At 48.6% G+C, this 22,917-nt stretch overlaps 2 protein-coding genes across 2 annotated transcripts; one reads left to right on the top strand and one right to left on the bottom strand.

The window, feature by feature from the left end:
- Positions 1-3,105: 3,105 nt before the first annotated feature.
- On the top strand, positions 3,106-15,002 carry PICK1 (protein interacting with PRKCA 1). Its single transcript, XM_054802250.1, has 13 exons — positions 3,106-3,215; positions 4,281-4,372; positions 5,862-5,973; positions 6,455-6,583; positions 6,707-6,773; positions 8,094-8,183; positions 8,619-8,672; positions 8,772-8,834; positions 9,166-9,299; positions 10,080-10,172; positions 11,149-11,199; positions 12,659-12,803; positions 13,054-15,002. The coding sequence occupies exons 2-13, from the start codon at positions 4,332-4,334 to the stop codon at positions 13,296-13,298; spliced, it is 1,224 nt and encodes a 407-aa protein (XP_054658225.1). The 5' UTR covers positions 3,106-3,215; positions 4,281-4,331; the 3' UTR covers positions 13,299-15,002.
- Positions 15,003-17,654: 2,652 nt separating this feature from the next.
- Positions 17,655-22,647, bottom strand: SLC16A8 (solute carrier family 16 member 8). Its single transcript, XM_054846677.1, has 4 exons — positions 22,419-22,647; positions 21,761-21,904; positions 20,330-21,193; positions 17,655-18,049 (listed from the first exon to the last, which is right to left on the bottom strand). Exons 1-4 carry the CDS (start codon positions 22,645-22,647, stop codon positions 17,655-17,657), a joined length of 1,632 nt encoding a protein of 543 aa, XP_054702652.1.
- Between the last annotated feature and the right edge of the window lie 270 nt (positions 22,648-22,917).

Here is a 22,917-nt window from a genome sequence, read left to right as displayed (position 1 = left end):
GACCTACTCTTGAAAATGAACAGCTTCCTGGGATTTTTTTTACACACTGGCTAGCCTTATTTTTTTTTATTTTATTTTTTTTTTTAGATAACCAATTTCATCAGTAATTCATTACTTTTTCCCTTGGGAGGAGGCGATCAGCTGGATTTCTAATATTAAGACAGACGTGGCTTTAGGGCACATGCAGATTCATTCTCCATCTCACACAGAGAGAATCCAATCAATCTTAGACATGTTGGAGTGACTGTACACAAAAGGCAGGGTCAGTCAGCATACGCATACAAAGACTGATGCTTCAGGGACATACTGAAGGACATACAAAATGCGAACACATCACTGGAGCAGCACAAAAGCACGGCACATCAGACCTACAGATTTTGGCCTTGTCAGTGTCAGCAGGCCTGTTGTTTTTTACCCCAGGCCAGTTCTGCCTCATGTCTGTCTTTCTAATGGCAGAAGCTGCCAGGAAAGGAGAAATTCACCACCTGTTTTTTTCCCTTGCTTCTCTAGCAGCACCAGTAGACCCAGGAGAAATGAGGTCCTGGTACTTCTGTTAAGTGATCTGATATCCAGCCATGTACAAGGCTCTGAGCAATGATTTATGCAGGTGTTCTAGGGGTAGGGCAAACTTTTTTTCCCCCTTGCATTAAAACAGGAGAAATATGCCACCGCTGCAATCCCAGTACGCCTGAATCCAGGCTCCCTTCCTGCAGCAGAAGTTCTCAGCAGCGCCCACACGATGGAGCTCACCTCTTAGAAATGAAGCCCAGCTGGCTGGCCTGGTGGTCACCTCCTCACGGGGTGACCCTGCAAAGCCCACGGTCACAAAGCAAGGGACAGTGTGGGACACCCAGGCCCCTAACCCACTGCACAGAGCAGTGCTGCCGTGGCATGGCACAGACAGCAGGCCCGACTTCTGCCTCTGCTGATGATCTGCTGGGTGATATTTGCTTAATCAGCTCTTATCTGTATTAATGGTCACCTTTGGGGAGGGTTTTGCAGGGTTTCCTCTGTGTTCAGCAGTGCCCAGCTAGCCAGGGGCAATGCAACTGTATCACAAATAAGTTAACCCCCAGTTGTCAATAGCGAAGTTATATGCTCTGAGGAGGACAGATTTTTTAAAAAAATGCATTTCAAAGTAAGTATTTAAGAAGAAGAAAGCTATGGACAGTTGTTTTGGTTCAAGAATTTGAAACAGAATGATACAGGAAAATGTTTCCAAATGTTGCAGGGTCTCTCTCAGGATCACAGCATTGCAGAATCTGTCCAGTTACATTTTGACGGTCTCCAGGGACGGATATTCCACCACCTCTCTGGGCTGCTGCAACAGTGCTTAGGCACCCTTATGGTAATTTTTTTTTCTTTTATCTAACTAGAATTTCCATGCTGCAACTTGCAACCCTTGTCTCTTGCCTTTCGCTATGCAAAAGCCTTGGGAAGAAACTGGCTCTGTCTTATCTGTATCATCCTCAGCCTCAGTCAAATGCTGTTGTACTGCTGAGCCCCAGCGAGCTCCTCACATGTAGAGATCAGGGCCTGGCTCATCAATTCTAGTGCTTCACTCATGTAAAACTCCTGTCAGCATCCAGGGTGAGGATGTCAGTCTCTTCTCTTCAGAGGAATGCACCTGAAGGACTGCATTTCTCAGTCAGCTTCCCTTCATAAATAAATCACCTCTTAGACCTGGGACTTCAAAGTGATTACTAACAACACGCTCTTGCCCTTGTACTCCAGCATGGTGGGTGGCTTCAGCCAGTGTTTTGATGCATGCAGTTGAGAGGTTCACGGGGCTGCACACTGCAAACACTAACCACCCTCTCAGCCAGCAAGAGAGGTCATTGTCATTGGCTAGTCCTTGTTCCTGGTCACAGAGGACTTTTCAATTCAAAGAGCACAGCTTTTTTTTTGATCTGCGTCAATAAGTCAGGTTTGGCAGCCTGGTAATTGCTCAGAAGCCAGCAGCAGCTGGAAGAGATGACACATTATGCAACAGGCAACTGCATTCTTCTGGGAAATGAAAGCATTCTCCCAGTGATGGTGCTGTCTTGATGGAGGCAGAAAATTCATTTGAACACCTAACCACCATCCCCCTGCCACACATTGCAGAGTAACAAAACATGCAGAAGCTTGGCGATCCTGACGTACACATGGCAGCGCGGTGGTTTTGCATACAGCTGTGCTGACTGGCTTCCAAATCACTGCTTCCACAGGTTGCTGCTGGCCTGCCAGCAGTACGGGTGATTGTGCCAACCAGTTTCAAAGCTCTTTGTGTCCCTGCTGTCATCTGAATCATCGGGACGTGTTCACATTCACAAAACTTCCTTCTGAAATGCTCCCTTGCATGGGAGGCCAGCACTGAGTATATCTGTACAGGGTACATCACCTTCCATAGGTAATAGCTCTGTATTTTTCCAAGTGACAAGTGCAAGAGAGCATCTTTTCCTCGAGGTAGGCACACTTTGGGTGCCCCTCCTGGTGAGTGAACAGCTGACAGCTTGCCACAATCCACTAATAACAGTGGTAGGACAAGCCATGGCACTGCAGTTTCATGCTGTGCCGTGAACCCTTAAACCTGTTCAGCTCAGCGGTTCCCATCCTCTTCCTCAGCTGCTGCCACCAGTGCAGCTTCCCTGCTGCGATTTACGGAGCCCAAAGGCTCTGCCTCCTGGTGCCCTGGTGACTCCGCTCCTGGTGACTGGGGCACCCCAGAAACCTGAACCAGAGTCGGACGTAGCCCAAAGCCAGGGCTGGAGGATTCAGGCCTCGCTCCACCATACTGCCCAGCCCTCCCTCTCTGCCTGCCGTGGTGATGGGAGGGACCCGAAGGCCTCGTGGCGGGGAAGGGGACACACACGACACACCCGGAGGACAATTTCTCCCAAGAGCAGCTCTCCGCCGGCCCAGCTCCCTGAACCGGCCGCACCACGGGGCCGAGGTGACCCCCTACCCGGGGGAGCCCGAGCGCGGGGCCGGAGCCGGACCGCCACGGCCAGCACCGCCCCCGTGCCGCTCTCAAGATGGCGGCAGGAGGGAGCTGACCCCGCCCCCGCGGGTCTCAGTCCCCATGGCAACGCGGCACGACGCGAGCGGAGGGGGGCGGGGTTCCGCCGGGCGCTCGGCTGCTTCCGGGCTGGGCCCGGCGGTGACGTGTCGGCGGGCTGACAGCGCCGGGCAGCAGGTGGCGGCGGGGGCCGCGCGCCAGGCGGCCACTTCCGGTGAGCCACGGGACCCCCCCCTCACCCCCCCACCCCCGCCCCTCAGGGCCGCCGCCCCGCGGTTGCCCCGGCGACGGTTTCTGTAGGGGAGGAAGGGGCTCGGGGTCGTGCTCCCTCTCCCGGGCTCTGTCAGGGCTAACCCCCCCCCAAACGGCCTGGCCGGTGCCCGGTGTGTCCCCCTCCCGGGTCTGAGGCCTCTGGCCGCCGAGACACCCCGCCGTCAGGGCCCAACGCGGAGCCTCCCATGCCGAGGCCTCGCCCCGCGGCCCCGGGGCCCAGCCCGGTGAGAGGGCGGGGGGTGACGGACACGCTCGCAGCAGGCAGCGGCAAAGGGCTGTGCCAGACGTGCGAGGCCGCTGCCAGGAGGGACGCGGCGCGGCGAGCTGTCGGTGAAGCCCTCGATCTGTCGACGGCCGGTGGGGTTGGATGTGGGGGTAACCCCCTCAGGAGGCCGCCACTGCGGTGTGGGGTAGCATCACTGTACCTTTGGGGCTGCCGAAGGATGCGGGAAACCAAACTGTGTCTGCTAATTACTGTCCGAAATTAAATGGAAAATTAAACAGGAGGGTTTGTGCGTGGGGAAATAATGAGGCTTTTTGTGAAAACAAGTTGCAAAAAGCTTTGTGTAGCCTCCCGAGATAAATAAATGTCAAAAAGTGACATAACTTGTTACGAAGTCAAGAACAAAATGGAGATGTTTAACAGCCGTTGCGAATAAAACTGGAAATATCTGTAGCAGCCGTGATGTTAGGCAGGTAGAGTGTGTGAAGAAGCAGCTTCCAGAATGGACCATGTTTTGTTCTGTGCTTTGGAAATACTGCACAGATGTGGGTTTTGAAACACTCAGCATTCAAACTCGAGGACATTCTCCTGTCTCATTCAGAGCACAGAATCAGAGACACTTGACATGTTTTTCATCTTCGGTATAAGAACAGAGACCACAATGTGACATTCAGGGGAAAAAAGAAAAAGAGTGGAGGATTGACAGTGATGACAGGTTGATTCTCTGCAGTTTTCTAGTGAGATCACTGGTTTATTGGGGTTTATTCTGTTCTTTCTTCCCAGGGAGTTTGGAATAAGCAGTTTTGGGTGAAGAGGCTCCACTTAACCAAAACAATGTTTGCAGATTTGGACTATGATATTGAGGAAGATAAGCTGTGAGTATTTCACTTGTCTTTTCCTGGCTTTTTGCTAATAATAGAAATAGTCTTTGCAGCCAACACCTAATGGGAGTGGATAAATTGACCTGCTCCTGACACCACGTGCTGAAGAGTCAGACTTGCTGTTCAGTTCTGATTTCTTGCTCCTTCTGGGGACTGGGGATGAGGCATCGCTATGCTGGTGAGCAAAGGAGAATGCTTTCTGTTGCTCTGCAATGACTACCCTGCATTTCTAATTGCAAAGCAGTGCCGACAGATCTTCTGTAAATCAGTGACCTTAGCCAGAGAAAAAATATTTACAATGGAGGAAAGATAGTAAGAGGCAGGAAGAAGTATGAATTCATGGATTGAGAGCAGCCCTGAGGAGAAGGACTTGGGGGTGTTGGTTGATGAAAAGCTCAACATGAGCTGGCAGTGTGCGCAGACAGCCCAGAAAGCCAACTGTGTCCTGGGCTGCGTCAAAACCAGCATGACCAGCAGGTCGAGGGAGATGATTCTGCCCCTCTACTCCGCTCTTGTGAGACCCTACCTGGAGTGTTGCGTCCAGCTCTGCGGTCCCCAACGTAAGAAGGACTGTTGGACCGAGTCCAGAGGACGGCCATGAAGATGACCAGAGGGCTGGAGCACCTCTCCTGTGAAGACAGGCTGAGAGAGTTGGGGTTGTTCAGCCTGGAGAAGGCTCTGGGGAGGCCTTTAGCAGCCTTCCAGTACCTGAAGGGGGCCTACGGGAAAGCTGGAGAGGGACTGTTTACAAGGGCATGTAGTGATAGGACGAGGGGTAATGGGTTTAAACTGAAGGAGGGTAGATTTAGATTAGATATTAGGAAAAAATTCTTCACTGTGAGGGTGGTGAGGCACTGGAACAGGTTGCCCAGAGAAGCTGTGGATGCCCCCTCCCTGGAAGCGTTCAAGGCCAGGTTGGATGGGGCTTTGGGCAACCTGGTCTAGTGGAGGGTGTCCCTGCCCATGGCAGGGGGGTTGGAACTAGGTGATCCTTAAGGTCCCTTCCAATCCAAACCATTCTATGGTTCTATGATAAGTGGAGAGAAACTCTGGACTCCTTGGGTCTGTAAGGAGGAGAACACTGGCATTTCCTGAGCAAGTAAAAGGTTTGATGAGATTAGCAATGGATTTGACATGGAGCACTTGTCTTGCATCTCATTTATGCTGTGCAAGTTTTGCTTTCACTCCAGCACTAAAAGCAGATGAAACACTCTCTAAAACATGATGTCTCCTCAGTGCCTAGTGATGGATGAGGGTGTCTCTCCCACCTCTAATCCTTGCATGCAGTCTCAAAAAAGATAGCCCAGAAGGTCTTTCTGCTGGCCCGTGCTGATAGACTCTATGGCAGAGATAACATGATGAATTCAAAAGTGCCGTGCCTGTTATGTTTTCAGTTTGTGTCGACTCAGATACCAGAGTTGTTTCAGACATGTGCAGCTCTGCCTACTGTGTTCAGTTATTCATTCACCCTTTCCCATTCAAGGGGGATCCCCACTGTACCTGGGACAGTGACGCTGAAGAAGGACTCGCAGAACCTGATTGGGATCAGCATTGGGGGAGGAGCACAGTACTGCCCCTGTCTCTACATTGTCCAGGTGGGCACTCGGGGAGGAAGAACCATCTTTGTACAACAGTGTTGGGCAGAGAGATGGGAAGTGTGGAGACCCCTAAGCTATTTGTTTGTCTCAAAGTGGGAGACATCATCTCACTTTCCAGCGAATAGGATTTCCTTACCCTAGTACCTAGTAGATGTGGAAGAATTTAATTAAGACTTTTGAAATTATCCTTCTCCTTGGAGAGCAAGTTAGAATTCACAGGGGAACAGTGTGACATTCTCAACATCAAGAAATCCTACACTTGAGGAGGTATGTCCTGGAGGCAAGAACTTCCTGACAGAACAAGATGATCAGCCCGCGTCTTAGTTAGGAAAGGGGAAAATCTGCGGCTTCACTGTGAACAAAATACAACTGAGTTAAACAAGAGGAATGTAATTGTCCCTTTTTTCTTCTTCAGCCCTACATTCACCCTTCTCTTCCACTTGATTCCAGACTACCTCTGCTTTCTCCTCTCCGCTAGGTATTCGATAACACTCCAGCAGCCTTAGACGGCACTGTAGCAGCTGGTGATGAAATCACAGGAGTGAATGGGAAGTCCGTCAAAGGGAAGACCAAGGTGGAGGTGGCCAAGATGATACAGATGGTAAAGGTGAGAGGTAGGAGGGGGCCACTGGAGCTTCTGGGTTGTAGTTTACGGTTTATTTTCCACTGGTAAAGTAAGCCACTGCTACTTGCTTCCAGCACAGCAGTTTTGGATTTGCTCTTTCTACAGGGAGAAGTGACAATTCACTACAACAAGCTTCAGGCCGACCCAAAGCAGGGCAAGTCTTTGGATATTGGTGAGACTGGTTTCTTGCTCCTTAGAGTGTTAAAGTGACATAGAGGGGTGAAAGATTGGTCCCAGCTAAAACCAAAGTAAAATTCTGGTTCTGTTCTTCCTCTTAACTCAGTCATTTTCAGATGGATGCTGTCAAAGAGAATTACAGGTTTAAAAAAACCCTTCCCTGACTTCTTGAAATAGTCTTGGAAGTTAAATTGAGGCTTGACTGTTGTGGGAGGCTTGTTTTCCTCTGCTATGTTTAGCATGGATGATGAAACTCAACTAGATAATAATTTTATTTATTTATTTTTAATACATGTAAGTTATGCTGATCTGTTGAGAGTTTCAGCTGTACACAGAAATGTGTCTATCGAAAAACACTGGTTGCAGTTTCTCAGCTTGGAGAACAGTGATGAAATACCTATCTACACTGAGTTTTGCACAACCATAAATTTTATAGGAGAGAGGGGAGGCTTTATTTCTAAAACAAAGTGTGTGTTTTGAACTAAGCCTATGCAGCTGTCTCCATTATATGGTCTACCTTTCTCACTTTCCTAAAAAAAAATCCGTGTGTTCCTTTTGCTTTCATTTCTTTTCATGGTGATTAAGGTGCTAATGAATTGACAGAGGTTCAGGAAAATGGTGAGGATTGAGATGGATTTCTGGGGAAACAGCAGTGTGGTGACAATATCATATTTTCCAGAGGTGCTGAACACTGTGGCTCCAGCTGAGTTCTTGGGAGCTGCAGGCACTTGGCACCCCTGCAAGTTTGCCTCTAAATAAATATAGCTGAGTCATCTGATTCCAAAGGGGGCATAATTGTCTCTAGCAATTTGCAGGGTATGACCACCAACAACAGAAATGAATTCCATCAAGGGGTGACAAAAAGGTTTAACTAAGATCCACAAGATAAAAGTAAGCAAAGGGATAACTTTGAGTGTTACATCCTATTTGTCTGCTTTTAGCCTCGTCTCCTGACTTCAGTTCAAGTAATACAGCAAGTAGCATAAGCAAAGTTTAGTTCCAAATATCACAATAGGTAGCTTATAGCAAAGTGATTTATTGGAATAGTCTTCCGAAAGAAGTGCGGGAGCTCCATTGATTAAGTATATAGGATGTGAGAGCAGAACAGACAGAAGATAGAAGATGTGCTATATACAGCTGGACCGAACATCTAGTTCCTATGGTATCCTTTTTCTGCTCACTACCTCAATAGCGAGTTCAGTTCAGACTGGCCAGTTTATTCAATATCTGAGAAAGTGGCGAAGTATGCTAGCATGCTTTTCATGCTCCTAGAAGTTACTCTGATCTTGGTTTACAACTCTCTTTTGGCCTTTAGTATTGAAGAAGGTAAAGCATCGACTGGTAGAGAACATGAGCTCAGGGACAGCAGATGCCCTGGGGTTAAGCCGAGCCATACTTTGCAATGGTAAGTATTGTCCAGGAGGATATTTTCTTAAGGGAACATTTACTCTCTTCTGCTTACCAACTTTTTATAGTTACTTGCATGTTCCACATTATTCCTTCATAATTCTTTCCTTCCGCTGTACCTCACTGCTGTGATTGCCTCTGCCCTTCCTGAGTGATATAGCCTGGCATTGGGGCCACTTAAATGTTAGCTAAGGTCAAATTAATTTAAAGTGGGGACCCATTTAATGAATGCTGATAGATGATGACACCACACTGTAAAACTAACTGGCAGTTATTTTAAAAGCTCCCCATGTTGGACTGGGGACAGGCATTAAGAGGTGAGAGAAATTTGAACCAAAAATATGAAACTGGTGTTTTTCCAGTTAGTCAAGTCTTAACCATGTCCTGGACTTGACTGTTTTAATTTTGTATTCTAATTCTTGTTTCCATTTAGATGGACTAGTGAAGAGATTAGAGGAGCTGGAGAGGACTGCAGAGTTATACAAAGGTAAACTGTGTCATCCATCAGACACCAGATGGGAGAGGAGGATGCCTCCATTATGTTACAGTGACATGACTTAAATGTTTTTTCTGTCTTCCATCACAGGCTTGACAGAACACACCAAGAGTCTTCTCAGGGCTTTCTTTGAGCTATCCCAGACACACAGAGGTAAAGAATCTTGAGTGAAGGGAGCAGAAATCTTTGACCTCCAGTTTCAGGAGTTTTAGTCAGTACTTAGATGCGTGATTCCCTCACTCAAAGAAAATTAAGTGTTGCAGAAATGAGCTGGGAAGGGCTGCTCTCCTGGCATTGGCAGTCATGGTGCTGGCACATGAGACGTTGAAGAAGTGCCCTGCCAACTTCCAGTCTTTAGGGAATATGTAGCATCATTCTGCAGCTTATTGCAAGGTTATCAGAAGGAGTTGTAATATTGGCAGCAGGATTCTTCTCCAGGGTCAACGTATTCTTTCATCTGTTTGTATTTATTACCCTCATCCAGCATTTGGAGATGTTTTCTCTGTCATTGGTGTACGGGAGCCGCAACCAGCTGCCAGTGAAGCCTTTGTGAAATTTGCTGATGCCCATCGCAACATTGAGAAGTTTGGGATTCACCTTCTGAAAACAATTAAGCCGGTAAAGAATTTAACTGTAGGAGTAAAGGGTCTGGGGAAGAGGGGAATCTAGAAAGATAGAAGCATGTCTTTGAAGCATGTCTATAAATCATGCATTGTGGGAAGAACTATCTTTGTCTTCAGGGAACTCTCTTCGTAAAGAACCTAAGAGGTAGCATAGTGAATATATGTTGTCCCTTTGACTTTTGCACGTGAGTATATTCCTCTCCTTTTGTTTTGGGGATGAAGGGGTAGTTTGATCAGTGTAGTCCCTAGAGCCCTTTCCCTGATATTGGTACCCATAGTTAAAAGATACCACTAAATTTCAAAGAGTTTAGATAAGCAGTCCAGGAACAATTTAAGGATTTCAATCAATATATTTAAGTGAGAGTCTCCAGAGGATCTATCTGCTTAGTTTAGCAGAGAGAGGATTAAATGTTAATTTGGGCACCACTTTCAGTGCCAGATTGGATGGACAACATTGGGTAAGTGGGCCTTTGAATTGGGGAGAGTGGTTTCCAGGGCCAAGTGAAAATGAAACGAGATAAGTTGAAAGAAGATGAATTCAGACTAGAAGTGAGGCGTGCATTTCTAACACTGGAACCGCTTGCCAGTGACAGTAATGAATGCTCTAATCGTGGCAATTCTGAGTCAAGATCAAACATTTTCTTTCAAATATGCTCTAGTTCAAAAAAGAGTTAACTCGAGGCAGTCTCATGACCTGTGCTGGTTAGGTTGCACTTAATGAATTGTAGTCATGCTTTTTGGTCTTAGATTCAGCAACAGGATGTTTCCCTTGCAGATGCTGACTGACTTGAATACATATCTGAATAAAGCCATTCCTGACACAAGGCTGACTATCAAAAAATACCTGGATGTCAAGTTTGAATATCTGGTGAGCCGCTGGGTTTTTGTTGGTTTGGGGTTTTTTTTAATGCTGGTTGAAATTAAGTTTCATAGAATCATAGCCTGAAAGTCATATATAGCCTATACAATTGCATATCCATCCTTCCACAGTCCATGCAAGAAAGCATTATTTTTTCCAATTCTTTGTCCACTGCCAAATTACTCAGATTCAGACACCTGCTTTTAACCTAGTAGTTCTCACTGGTAAGAAAGGTCACCCAGAATCCAGATGACTTATTTTCTACATGACCAATTTCCTGATTTATTTGTAGAGTTCCTATACAACTTATGCTCTTGAACTCCCCTAAATAGCTCTCCAGTTCATATTTTTCAGGTAGTTTTGGATAGTCTTTTCTTTAGTTGAAGTAAACAACTATCAAGTCATGTTTGCTTTCATTTAGATAATCCCTTTTTTTTTCATTCTCCATTCCACTGCCCCTTGTTTTCTACACCCAAAAAGGGTAGGGTTGTTAGGTGCATCTGTTCTATAGCTGTAGAAATCTATTCCTTTTCACCACTTGAGAGAAGTATTTGGAGCTGCAGCCCTATGTCAAGTGAATCTGGCAGCATCTCTTCCCACATCAATCCTTCCCAAAATTCAACTTTTTTTCCCCCTCTTTATTTATTCCTTCCTCATACCTTTCTGGTACTGTGTTTTCCCAAACAGTAGATGAACACGGGATTTTTCTCTTTACTAGGCTATACTTATCTAAAGGATTTTAATATAATATAAATATTAATAATATTTAGTTAATAATATAAATATTAAGTGCCTTCTCTCTTCCCCATCATTTTCTGTCCCCATCCCTGATCCTGCTCTGCTTTCCCCAGTGTCCCCATTGAAGGAAGGCTTGAAATGGTACAACCCTGTGGCTGTGGGTGATGGTGAAATTGCTTTTAATTCTTAATATTTCCTTCTTGTTTTGCTTTTTTTTTAATTTTTATTTATTTTAAATCCTGCAAAGTCTTACTGCCTGAAAGTCAAAGAGATGGATGATGAAGAGTACAGCTGCATTGTGAGTAACAGTACTGTGGCGATGACAACTGCGTACTTGGTTTCTGCAGCTTCCCGGTGCAAAATTACTTCTCTGCTTGCATGCATCCAAACTAGTGAATGCATCCTACGAATTACACGCATTTGTTCTTAACATATTAGAAATTGGATATCCCTAAATGCTACCTAGGAAACACTGCCAATAACTGTTGTGAATCACTGGTGCTGTGGAATAGCAGACATACCAGACATCTTCTCTGCAGCTTGTTTGCTCGGTGGTTGCCTGTCTCAGTGTTTAAGTAATATTAGCTCGTGTAAGGAGGATTAAGGTGTAATCTTCACAGATTCCACTTGTGTGTAGTGTACAGCTTATCATTAATTCTGGAGTTGTTTCTGAGAAATGGAGGTTTAGCTTCTCCAGCAAAATGCATGTGAAAGCTGCATTTGTAGATGAGGAAAATTGATGAAAGGATCTCTCTTAGCAGTAGATTTTTTTGTAAAAATGAGTAATTTAAAATTTAAAAGACTTAAACAAAAAAAACCCCAAAATTGGCAACTTTCCCCAGTAACAGTTTGCTGTCTTTTTTAGAGTTTTACAACTGTAATCCTTAACTGCTCTGTTTAAGATAGCTAATGGTGTCCCCTACATGCTGAATTTCTCTGCATAAAAGTAAGATCTTGTTTTATCCTAGATATTGATCTCAGAGCAGGGCTTTTAATCTTTGGAATGCCTAGTTCCCAGTGCCAGGAAGGAATGGAACTTTCCTAACGCAACATTTAATTATAACTTTCCTGCTGAATGGGAAGGAAAGAATCCCAGTCTTGTCCAGCAGAGTAACATCTTTGGGTTTTGGCATGTGCAGCGTGCATTGCGAAGCCATAGTCAGTAACATAGGTTTTTACATATGTAATGTTCACAGGTGCAAGAGAAGAATGCTGTTTCACTGACAGATCTAACCCCTTTCTCTCAAAACTATTTTGGGGGACAGTGTATAGGTCCATCCCTAATGGTTTCCAGTTTGGTTTCTGGACGGCTGTAGATATCACAGGGTTCCTGTCATGCAATCAATATAGGGTGAAGCTTGCAGAGGAGGGCAGAATTTTTTTTGTGATTGATATAAATTAATATATCCCTCAGACTCTAGATGTGGTTGTTCATAGTGCCTATCTTAATAGTTCAGATTAGAAGCCGTTGCACTTCTCCATGCTGGGTTGAAAGGTGCCTGTCCTTTTGTCTTTGCTTACTAGTGATGCTTTTTTTTTACGATGGTTGGTATGTATTTGGGCCTTCAGAATGGCCCCATTGACTGCTGGTCGTTGATGAGGCTCAGTGTTCCTCCTGTTTTGTGCTTTCTGACTGCAGTTCCAGTGAGCTTGAGAGGGCTGTAATAACCCAAGGTCATTGTGAGTTCCCATCGCTAGGCAAACTGTGTGTACAAGCACTGTTGTGGGAGTCTAAAACGGTGCCATATTTTTGGCAGGCTCTGGGTGAACCCCTCTACCGGGTCAGCACTGGGAACTACGAATACCGCCTGATCCTACGTTGCCGGCAGGAGGCTCGCACGCGCTTTGCCAAGATGAGGAAGGATGTGCTAGAGAAAATAGAGCTCCTGGACCAGAAACACGGTGAGTACTGCTGAAGGGGTCAGGCAGACATGGCTTTGGCCTTTGTGCTTCTCCTTCATCTCAGCTCAAAAGTCTTTGCTGAAGAACCTTTCTGTGGCTATGCCCAAGACATCTGCCCTCAGGGGCCAAAAGGGATTAAAGCATAGGGGACTGTATCTAATGCTGGCAAGGGAGGCTTGATCGCAACCTTCACACTCTGTTTGGGTAGGGGGTTTTCACCTGATTTGTTCCCAACTTGTCTCCACTACAGTGCAAGACATCGTGTTCCAGCTCCAGCGTTTTGTCTCCACGATGTCCAAGTACTACGACGACTGCTATGCCGTGCTGCGAGACGCGGATGTCTTTCCCATTGAGGTGGACCTTGCCCGCACTACTCTCAACTATGGGCAGAAGGACACGTACACGGATGGGGCAGAAGATGAAGAAGGAGGAAGCGAGAGAGAGGGTAGCGGGAAGGAGGACGCAAATGGTGAAAAGCTCATTGATGATGCCTGAGTGTGCTGGCATGGCCAGAAGAAAGACTGCAGACTGTTAAAAAAACATGTATTTCACATGGCGATTGATCCTCTGTGACTCTGTATGTCCAGCCTGGGATTCCTCCTCTGCTTTGGGTGGGGGTAGCTGGTTGGATTGGGACCAACCTCTGCTTTCCTCTCTCTTCCCTTGCGTGTTTGCCTGGATATTCCTTTTTCCTCCAGAGACCTCTGCTGCCCAACTTGGGCACACTGAGGTGTGAGGAGGAACATCTCCTACCACACTGCCACGTGACACTGCGTGCAGACAGGACACTGCTGATCGTGTGGGATGCACCACTCCCCTCTGGCGAGTGGAAGCCAGTTAAGCATCTGGGGATGACTGCGAATGGCAAGAACAGCCCCTTCTGTCCTCCCCTTGTGCTACGGGAAAGTGTTAGCACCAGCATTGTTTTCTTCACCCCACTGCTCGCTGTCTTCAAGCTTCCCATTCTCTGGCCTGTTTTCAGCTTCCTCTGTCTCTTCCATCTGTCCCCATGGGCTGCAGGACCAATTTTTGTAGGATGATCACTCCCACCACTCCCAGCTCCCTGCACCACTGTTTTTAAGAAACAGGAGCAAGTCCAAACTGGTGCCCAGAACTAGTGGTGGTGCCTGTGACCTGATCACTTCCCCAGCCGAGGGACTAGGGGAAGCTCTCAAAGCAGGGGCTGGTGGAAGTAGTTGCCTGGCATGCTGAGTTGCTGCAACCCTGCTGCAAAGGTTGGGAAGTCTCTTCCCCTGGCTACCATCCTCTTCATAGTCCCTGAGCTCCTTCACAGCTCGTACTGCCTGCACACTCCATAGCTACGCCCCAGGGCTAGAATCCTGCGGGGATGTGGCTCTGCCCTTCCCTGCAGGAAGGAGTGCTCCTACTCAGCAGAGATGCTGAAGTGAACGTACTTGTCTGGGGCAGACAAGTTCCCAGGAATAAAAGCAAAGCTGCATGCATTTCCTTTCAATTGTTGTCCTGTCTTACAGCTCCTTGTGATGGACAATAACCAAATGTCCTTCTTAAGGGAGGATGTGCAGCCAGTCCTGCATGCTCTTTCCTTGTGCAGGTGCCAGGAGGAACCACTTCAGGACCATAAAGGAGATACCCCATCCTTAAACTAGAGAGAAGAGAGGAAGCCTCATGGAGGGGGGAAGACAAGGCCCATAGGCAGAGGCTTTGAGATTTTTTTTTTAGTGCAAAGCGTGACTAGCGTACCACCCCCTGCGCTCTTCTTTACGCCACCATTTTGAGCTGCCTCTGGGCCAGCCAGAAGCAGCAGCTACATCCCATTCCCCAGCACAAGGGAAGGAGGGAAAGGAAAACTAAGGTGAGGTGCTGCTTTCCTCCTTCCTTTTCTCTTCTTCCTCCGTCCCTGTGAGCTGACCCCAGATGCAGATGGCACTTTCTCATTTAGCAGGTGGCACAACTGCCGGGAGTGGTGTGCTTCTCAGAGGCAAGGGTTTTGACTTCTCTGTCATTACATTCTAGTGGTAGTGAGAGAAGTTATTTAAGGGCATTAATTTATGATCGAGATGTTTGTTTTGTTTTGTTTTTTCTCTTTGATTTGTTTTTGGAGTTTCGTCATCTCCGTAGGTGCCTGGAAGAAAGCCATCCACAGTCAAGCTGCTTTGAAGATTTAAACGGACTCTGATGTACTGACTATTGTCTCTAATAAAGGAAAATGTGACATTTCGTTTCCTGTCCTTCATGGGTTTTCTTTAGAGATTTGTTTGCTCATCCTCCATTGGTTTTAATCTTACAATATAATGATGGGAAGATGGGTGTCATGTGCTGGCCATTCTTTTTGTTGCTCATATTGGTGGATAATCTCTATGCCAAGCTGCAGTGGTCACTGCAGCACAGGTTTCCAGGGGAGGAGGCTTATAAATGCTGTAGCAAGGCCAGTCCTCCATGTAATACCAGTTTCTCTGCATCTTGGCTTCCCAGGGCAATGCCAGCCTTGTAAAGCCACCGGTTGCCTCAGTCCTGCCTGGTGGCATCCTTGCACCCCTCCAGGGCCAGCTTCTCCACACAGCTCAGCTGTTGCATCACAAGCTTGAGCTGATGCTTAAGTCCCTGATCCTCTTTCAGAGTTGTTTGTTGTGCCAAAATACAGAGCGGTTAAGAGGAACAGAGAAAATGCTTCCTCAGAGCCTGCCTGAAAGCCAACAATGCAAGTGGAAGGCAGTGTAGCCAGATTTTTCGCCACCTGACTGGTGGAGGGGAAGGAAGAGGGCTGGGTATCTTACAGCATGGTCTGTAGCAAGAGCTTGTACCCTAAGGGCTCTCATGTGCTTTTGTGAAAAGATTTAAGAGTGGGAGGCTTAGTGGGAAATGGTGACTGGTGACAGGAAAACAGAGGGGACCTTGTTCTAGTGACCTGCCTGGTGCTGACAAGGGCAGTTGTTTTCATGCCGTGGACCTTAGACCTCTGGGAAGTTGTGAGCTGCTTCTTGGAGCGGGTATCGGTGAATAATGAAAACCCTGTCCCTCAGGCCTGGGCTTGGGGTTGCTGGCGAAAGACCTGCAGAGCAATTTGGTCAAGCAGAGCAGAAACAGTGCTCTTACCTCATGGGGAGCAGAGAACAAGTTTGCAGAGCAGTGAATGAATGCCTACAGGGCTCCATCACCCTTGCTGCTGCTTCTTGTTCTCCCAGAGCTTTGCATCTGGGGTTTGTTTGTCGTGCTTAATCTGATTTGGGATGTTTCGAAATGAATTTGAATAGGAAAAAGCCCAAAGTCACCGCTGTGCCTGGCTCACAATCAGAGCTGACAATAGTGGTGTTAGCCATGGTGGGACAGGGCACAGCCCTGTGGGCTTTACCCTCTCCCCTCCAATTTCCCGTTCTTATGTCTCTTCTTAAACTGCCATTCTTCAGCAGCTTTGCTTTGCTCATCATTTACTGCTCTTTGCTTGGGAGCATCTTGAATGAAACTTCCTTTCACGTCCCTGCTCCCCTGCTGCGTTAAAATGGCTTTACGGGTCCTGCAGGATTTGCCCATTACCCGTTAATTTGTAGTCAATCCAGTCTGGAATGAAGCACCTATTTTGATGGTCTCCTGAGCTGCCTTCCCTGTAGCCCTCTGCTTAGTTTTTGATCCCTCACTGTAGTCACAGGTCCCCCCCCTGCCCCAGGGCCTCTGAGGTGAAGCAGTTCAGGAAAACGGAAGAAAGGGCTTTGGCCAGGGGTGTTTATAAAAGATCCAGTCCTAAAGCAGATTAGGAATGGTTTAAGCATGCCAGGGAAGGTTGTCCTCTCAATCTAGAAAGCCACCACTGCAGCGGGGGGGAGGGGGTCATGCCTGCCTTACCACGTGCTCTGACACCCTCATTAGTGGCACCCAGGGGCTGCTGCTTGTCCTTCTGCCTTACTTTTGATTCCTTTATGTAAGAGGGTTTTTCTCTATTTAAAAGGAAAATAGACACGTCTGGGGCCGTTCCTGCTGAATGGATAATCGCTTGGGACACGGTTATTTACCTGCACTGAAACTCTCACACCCCCCCCACAGGGGCGAAGTTGTTCCCTTCACATCTCAACAGGACTCACTTCAGGCTAGATAATTCTCCTGCCGGTGAGGCTCCGTCTCGTGGCTGCTCACCTAATGGCATTAGTCTTTCTTTGATTTATTCTGCTTTTTTGCACCCCAGCAGCAGCCTCTAATCCAGTGCTTCCCTACGTGGAAAAGCAGCATCACAGCCCTGGCTTTACCACCCACAAAGGATGCTCCAGACAGAGGTGGTCGGAGCCGGGGTCCTCTGGAGGAGGTGTTGCAGTGTCTATCCCCCCCCCCCCCCCCCCCCCCCCCCCGCCACGCTGGCTGCAGCTGGAGGTGGCCCGGATGATAGCTATGAATTACACCACCTCCTCAGCCTACTGCCAGCTAGCCTGGCACTATCCTGACCATGGAAGTGGGGTGGAGGAAACACTGACACCAGACCAAAGCGTACCAGATCTGATTACAAAGAGTCTCTAATTGTTTGTGTTCTGTATTGTGACAATGCAGAAGGAAAAGGAGAGTCCTTGGCAGCCTCTTCAAAAGATTTTCTCCAGGGCTGGTTTGGAAGTGAGGAAAGATTTTTTTTTTTTTTCTTTTTTCCTTTTTGGTGTTTGGGCTGTTGTGAGCCTGTGTTGTATCACCATGGGTGCAGGATGCAAGTAGACATATCACTGGGTAGGTATGTGGATGTATGTACATACGGACCAGCTATTCTTATACCTCTTCCTCTTACTTCTTAGACCTGCTTTTGTCTCAACTTCTTCCACCCCATATCCCACCTACCCTCCCACACTGAGGTGTGCGTGAACAACGTCAGTTTTATACATCACTGTTCCTCTGCCCTGGCTAAAAACTGTCCCTCTGCACTGTCTGGTCAGTGTTGCAGCCATCTCGTGCCAACACCTCCCCATCCCCCTCGGGACACCCACCTCCCTCCCCGCTCTGCTCCTCTGCCACATGGTTGGCTTCCTCGCTGGCCACCACCACAGCATTGTCAGTGCTGTGGGCTGGCTGGTGGTTGTCGCTGCTGTGCTCTTCGGCTTCCTGCACATCGGACTCTGCTTCCTCGGTGTCGCTCCCACCGCCCATGGAGAGGTTCTTCTCCGGGGGAGGCTCCTTCTTCTTCCCTCGGTTCAGGCAACAGTAGGTGGCCATGGCCAGGAAGAGAGCAGAGAGCACCACCTCTGAGCCTGCCAGGTAGAAGATCACCTCGTAGTTCTTGAGAGCGTCAACCAAACGTCCTGATGGTTGGAGAAGAAATGAGAGAGTTAGCCTCAGGCTACACACTCCTGCATGCACAGCCCAGCACAGGCAGGTGGCATCTGCATTTGGCTGAGGACCCATTTCTCAAGGGAAGAGCAGGAAGCCTGAATATCTAAAAATCACCCTGGACAAAAGCCACACTGTGCCACCAAGAAAAATACTGTAAGAGTGTGTGTTTGGTGTTTTCCCTTGTTTGGACAAGGTTAAATAATTGTGACACACTGATGTTATAGTCTTGCGTCATGGTGGGCCACCTTCTTCTTGCCAAGGTGAAACTAACCTCTAAGGACTTGGCTTGTCTTGTCTTGTCTCAGAAAAGAAACAAAATTTGAGAAGCCATTGTTATTTCTTAAGTTACCATGTCAGGAAAATATTCAGAGGGAGACAAGAAACATTTCTTTGGCAGAGAAATCCCTTTGGCTGGCCTGCACCTGATGATTTCTCTGACAAAGAGATGTTCTCAATGCATCTTCTGAATGCACCAGGGCTGGCAATGGAGGGAGGGTTCCCAGTCCTTGGTGCTGGGGAGCCTGAGCAACCACCCAGCTGTCAGGATGAGCTAGGACTGGGCTGTGGTGGCGGGAGGCTTCATCCCTGTCCCACATGCTCCTGACAGCACATGTGACGCCTGGTCCCTGCTGCGCTATGGTGCATGGCCTGAGACCAGACTCTGGGCCCACCAAGGTGCCTCCTGGAGCAGTCATGGGAAGTACGTGGCGAATTCCTCGGCAAGTGAATGTGCCCCCGTTCACCCAAGCTGGACGACGAGCAAGGAGCCTGCGTGCACACGCGTGTGCGTGTGTGTGCAGCTTATCCTGTGCCAAACCCCCTCAGCCCACAGAGTGGGAAGCAGCTCAGGAGGATTACACCAAACAAAGCCACTTTGTTCAACCTCCTTCTTCCAGCTGAGTGCTGCTCCCCCGACTCTGAGCCATCGGGTTTGCCAGCACAATCAAGTTTCCCGTACCAGGGGGGTCCTGCAGCAGTGGATGTCCCTGGGGGGGAGGTGAGAACCACAACTCGGCTTCCCCCAACACTGCTCTTTGGTGACCCTGCACAGCTGAACTGGGGCAGGAGGGCTAAGGGATGTCCCACATCACCACCCACTGTCAAATCCCCCTCTCCCGCCATGATCTCTCTGCAGCTGCCTCCAAGACACATATTTCTTGACCCTCCCTGGCCTGGGACTGCTGACTGTCCCACAGGTTGTAAGATGGGACATGAAATATTGTTAGCATTAAGAGGGTCTTCTTTTGGCCACTAATTTTTACCTGAGAGCTGAGTGGAGTTGCTGAAGGTGGGTTTTGCTCATAACTGGTGGCATGTGCTGGGGGAAAGATGATTCACACAGAGATCTTCACTGACAGACTTTAGCCCACACGTTGCAGCTGAAGGGAGTATGGGAAGCAAAAGAGTGGTCCCTGCCCAGGGATTTGCCCATGGTCTGACCCTGACTCTTCCTCACAAATCACACATGCAGGGAACTGCACTTCATTTGGAAATAAGCTTTTGGCATGATTTGGCTTTCTCAGACCTGCTCAGACAGTAACCTACACCAATGTCTTAGATGAAGGTCTTTCCCAATTCAACAGCTGTTTAGGAACCGTTATGAACCTTACCAGGGTCTGTGGCCTAGACTAGACTGGTTGAGAAGCTGTGTCTTAATCCTCTTAAGAAAAAGTAACAGCAAATGTCTCAGGTGGCTCTACAAACTGTTTTGACTTGATTGACACCAAAATGCCTGTGCCTTGGGGCCGACACAAATTGAGCTCATTAATCACAGCACCAATCAAAAGGCCATGGACACCAAGGAGAACTTGAAAGACCCTTGCCTTGTCTTACTGTCAAAGGTTTGCCTGCAGCATTTGCCTGACCCTACCTGTAACATGATTTTATGCAAGATTTGCAGTGAAGGCAGAGACTTGGATCCCAGCATGAGAGAGAGGGAAGTGCCACTGATCAGGACTGAGGGACACTGGAAGTCGTGCCACTCTGGATAGCTCTGTATGGCTGCCATCGCTCAGCTCTCTCAACAAAGCAGAGAAAAATATCACTTGTCATCTTCTGCTCCTGCCCAGATTCAGTGTTGTGGTGCATGGAGTGAGACTGGGAGCTCTCACTTCAGATCTCAGCTCCCCGGGGAAGTTTGAAGCTGAGAAATAGGGTCTTTCTTCAAGTACCATGCCCATGCCCAACACCTGCAATACCGTGAAATGGCAGACAAACAAATCACCTGTGTTTTGCAGCAAGAGACCTACCTGCAGAGGGTGGACCAATGAGCACAGCAAAAGCCTCGATAAGCAGGACCAGCCCAATGGCACTGGAGAACTTCTGTGAGCCAACGATGGCCATCAGCACCTCGAACTGCAGTGCCCCCACCATGCCGTAAGAGATGCCAAAAAAGACGCAGAAGATGACCAGCCCCGTGTAATTGCTAGCCCTGGCGCTGCAGATGTCTGTCAAGCCATTGAAGAGCATAGCGAAGCTGAACAGGTACGACACGTGCGGGCGGACCCACTTCAACCCTGCCACCATGCCGCAGGCTGGGCGGGCAAAGATATCAATGAAACCGATGATGGAGAGCAAGAATGCAGCCTCTGTGTCTGGTACACCTGTGTCCTTGGCATAGTTGACCAGCAAGATGGGGGGCACGAAGAGACCCAGGACCAGGATAAACTTTGAAATAGTGTAAATGATAAACCCTCGGTTGGAAAAGATACTAAAATCCAGAAGCTTCTTTCCTTTCTTGGGCTGCTTCTTGGCTTTCTTGGCTTTCTTGGTTCCATCAGTGGTGCTGACTCCCTCCTCTGATTTCCCTCCTATGGGCAGCATCTCCTTGGCTTCATATTTATCCTGAGCTTTCTCCATCTTCCGCTTCATGCCCATATCCAGAGGTCTCATGACTGCCCCACAAGTGCAACAGTTAAGCAGAAGGCCCCCCATGATAAGGAACCCTCCTCGCCAACCAAACTTCTCCAGCAGCACTTGCCCCAGTGGAGAGAGGGAAGAAAGGAAGACAGGGCTCCCAGCAGCAGCCAGTCCATTGGCAAGAGGCCGACGCTTGTCAAAGTAGGTGCCCAGCATGATCAGTGAGGGCTGGAAGTTCAGTGCCATACCCAGACCTAGATGAGGGTGAGACCCAGGAGGACAGGGAGTGCAAAAACATGAGACATGCTTTGCAACAAGCTGAAAACTCCCCTCAGACTATCCTAGTCCTGAAGTCCCATGGTGGGATTCATGTGTTCCTCACAAGCCTCTGTTCCTTCATGTTGGTAGGTTGCCCCCAGAGAAGATGGGCTGAAACAGCCTGTCTACCTGAAGTGTATTTGGATCAGGTAACTGTGGCCATGTTTAGACAGGACCTGTGCCTCAAACAGGAACTGTGCCTCTCTCCCCTACTGCTATATACTGATGCCACCCCAGTTGCCATGGTCACTGAGCATCACTTATGTTTCTTCTGTCCCTCCCCTCTCGACCACAGGCCCTGCTTGTTTAGATCCAGCAGATGCATCTCCCACAGGTGCAACATTCAAGACTAGATGCCTTCTGTGAGCAGGTGCGAATAGGTGAGGGGAGACCTGATGCTAGATATGGCAATACTAAAGGGAGATGCAACACGGCCTTGCCTCTTCCCCAGGTAAGTCTGTGTCCTGCCCCCCCCCCTCCCCCCCAACTCCTGGGGCTCTCACCTGTCAGCACACCAGCTGTCAGATAAAGCTCAATGATATTGGTGGTAAAAGATGCCAGGATCATCCCAGAAGAAGCTAGCAGCCCACCGATGAGCATCACAGGCCGGCAGCCAAACTGGTTCACCATGATGCTGCATACTGGTCCTGGGGGGAAGCAGAGGAGACAGAGTAGGAGACCAGGAGGAGACAGGGCAACTGGGAAGGGGCAGCCAGCCCAGGCAGAGCACTCAGGGAAGATGAAACACTAATGATGGAGATCACTGTTTGGCTGCTTAGATACACATCTTTTGGGCCCAGCCAAGGGAGAGAGGCTGCGGTGTGGAGACCTCTGCTTTGCCCTGCCTTCAGCCCCCTGTTCCCTGGGAACAAGAGGGGCTTGATGTGATAGGGGCAGCACTTCAGCAATGGGAGGAAACCCTGTGTCAGCTGTCGTCTGAGAGGCAGGTGGGGTGACCCCTGAGGTCTCCTGGGGCAGAGGAAACAGGGACATGAAATGCAGCACACTTCTGGAAGAGAAGTGGTGGGGCAATTGTATCCTGAATGTTGGTTCATGACTGGGCCAGTGAGTGTGAGGAGAGTCCATGGGAGCATGGTCTGGGCCCGTAGCAGGGCAGGAGAAGGTACAAGTTGGGGAGGAGGAAGCATATCCAAGCATCACCTGTCCCATAGAGCATGGCCAGCATGATGGAAGAGATCCAGGCTGTGTCACTGTAGCCCACGTGGAAATCTTTCATGAGCTCCTTGAAGTAGACACTGACGGCTTTCGGGAAGGCATAGGAGAAGCCGGTGATCACAAAGCAGCCGAAGAGTACGATCCAGCCCCAGCCACCATCTGGGGGCTTCACAGGAGCTGGGAGCTGCCCTTCCTCTGGGTCAGCTCTCCCCATTGTCTAGCCTGGGAGCGGAAAGGCAGACCAGGAGGAGGTAGCGCAACAGAGGGAGAGAAAAATCTCAAGGCACTGCAAGAAGAAAAGAGCACAGCAGGCAAACATTTATTACAAGGTTTCTTTCCATGCCCACCATCTCCAACCTCCAAGAGTCTCATGGGGAATCACATCATCTCTCTGCACCTTCATCCTGCCAGGCAAGGCAGGATTGCTTCATGGTGCGAAGTCAAGCCACAGCTAAGCAGAGGTGGGAAGGTCCATCCCCCCAAG

This window comes from Grus americana, chromosome 1, assembly GCF_028858705.1.
Source record: "Grus americana isolate bGruAme1 chromosome 1, bGruAme1.mat, whole genome shotgun sequence".
NCBI lineage: Eukaryota > Metazoa > Chordata > Aves > Gruiformes > Gruidae > Grus > Grus americana.
This window is presented reverse-complemented; position numbering and strand designations above follow the sequence as displayed.

Coding starts and splice junctions, on each gene's coding strand:
- PICK1 (XM_054802250.1), top strand. CDS start 4,332: ATGTTTGCAGATTTGGACTATGATATTGAGGAAGATAAGCT. Junction 8,673..8,771: donor GACTGCAGAGTTATACAAAG/GTAAACTGTGTC, acceptor CTTCCATCACAG/GCTTGACAGAACACACCAAG. Junction 11,200..12,658: donor ATGAAGAGTACAGCTGCATT/GTGAGTAACAGT, acceptor TATTTTTGGCAG/GCTCTGGGTGAACCCCTCTA.
- SLC16A8 (XM_054846677.1), bottom strand. CDS start 22,647: ATGGGGAGAGCTGACCCAGAGGAAGGGCAGCTCCCAGCTCCTGTGAAG. Junction 21,905..22,418: donor GGCCATGCTCTATGGGACAG/GTGATGCTTGGA, acceptor GCTTCCCCCCAG/GACCAGTATGCAGCATCATG. Junction 18,050..20,329: donor CATTGGTCCACCCTCTGCAG/GTAGGTCTCTTG, acceptor TCCAACCATCAG/GACGTTTGGTTGACGCTCTC.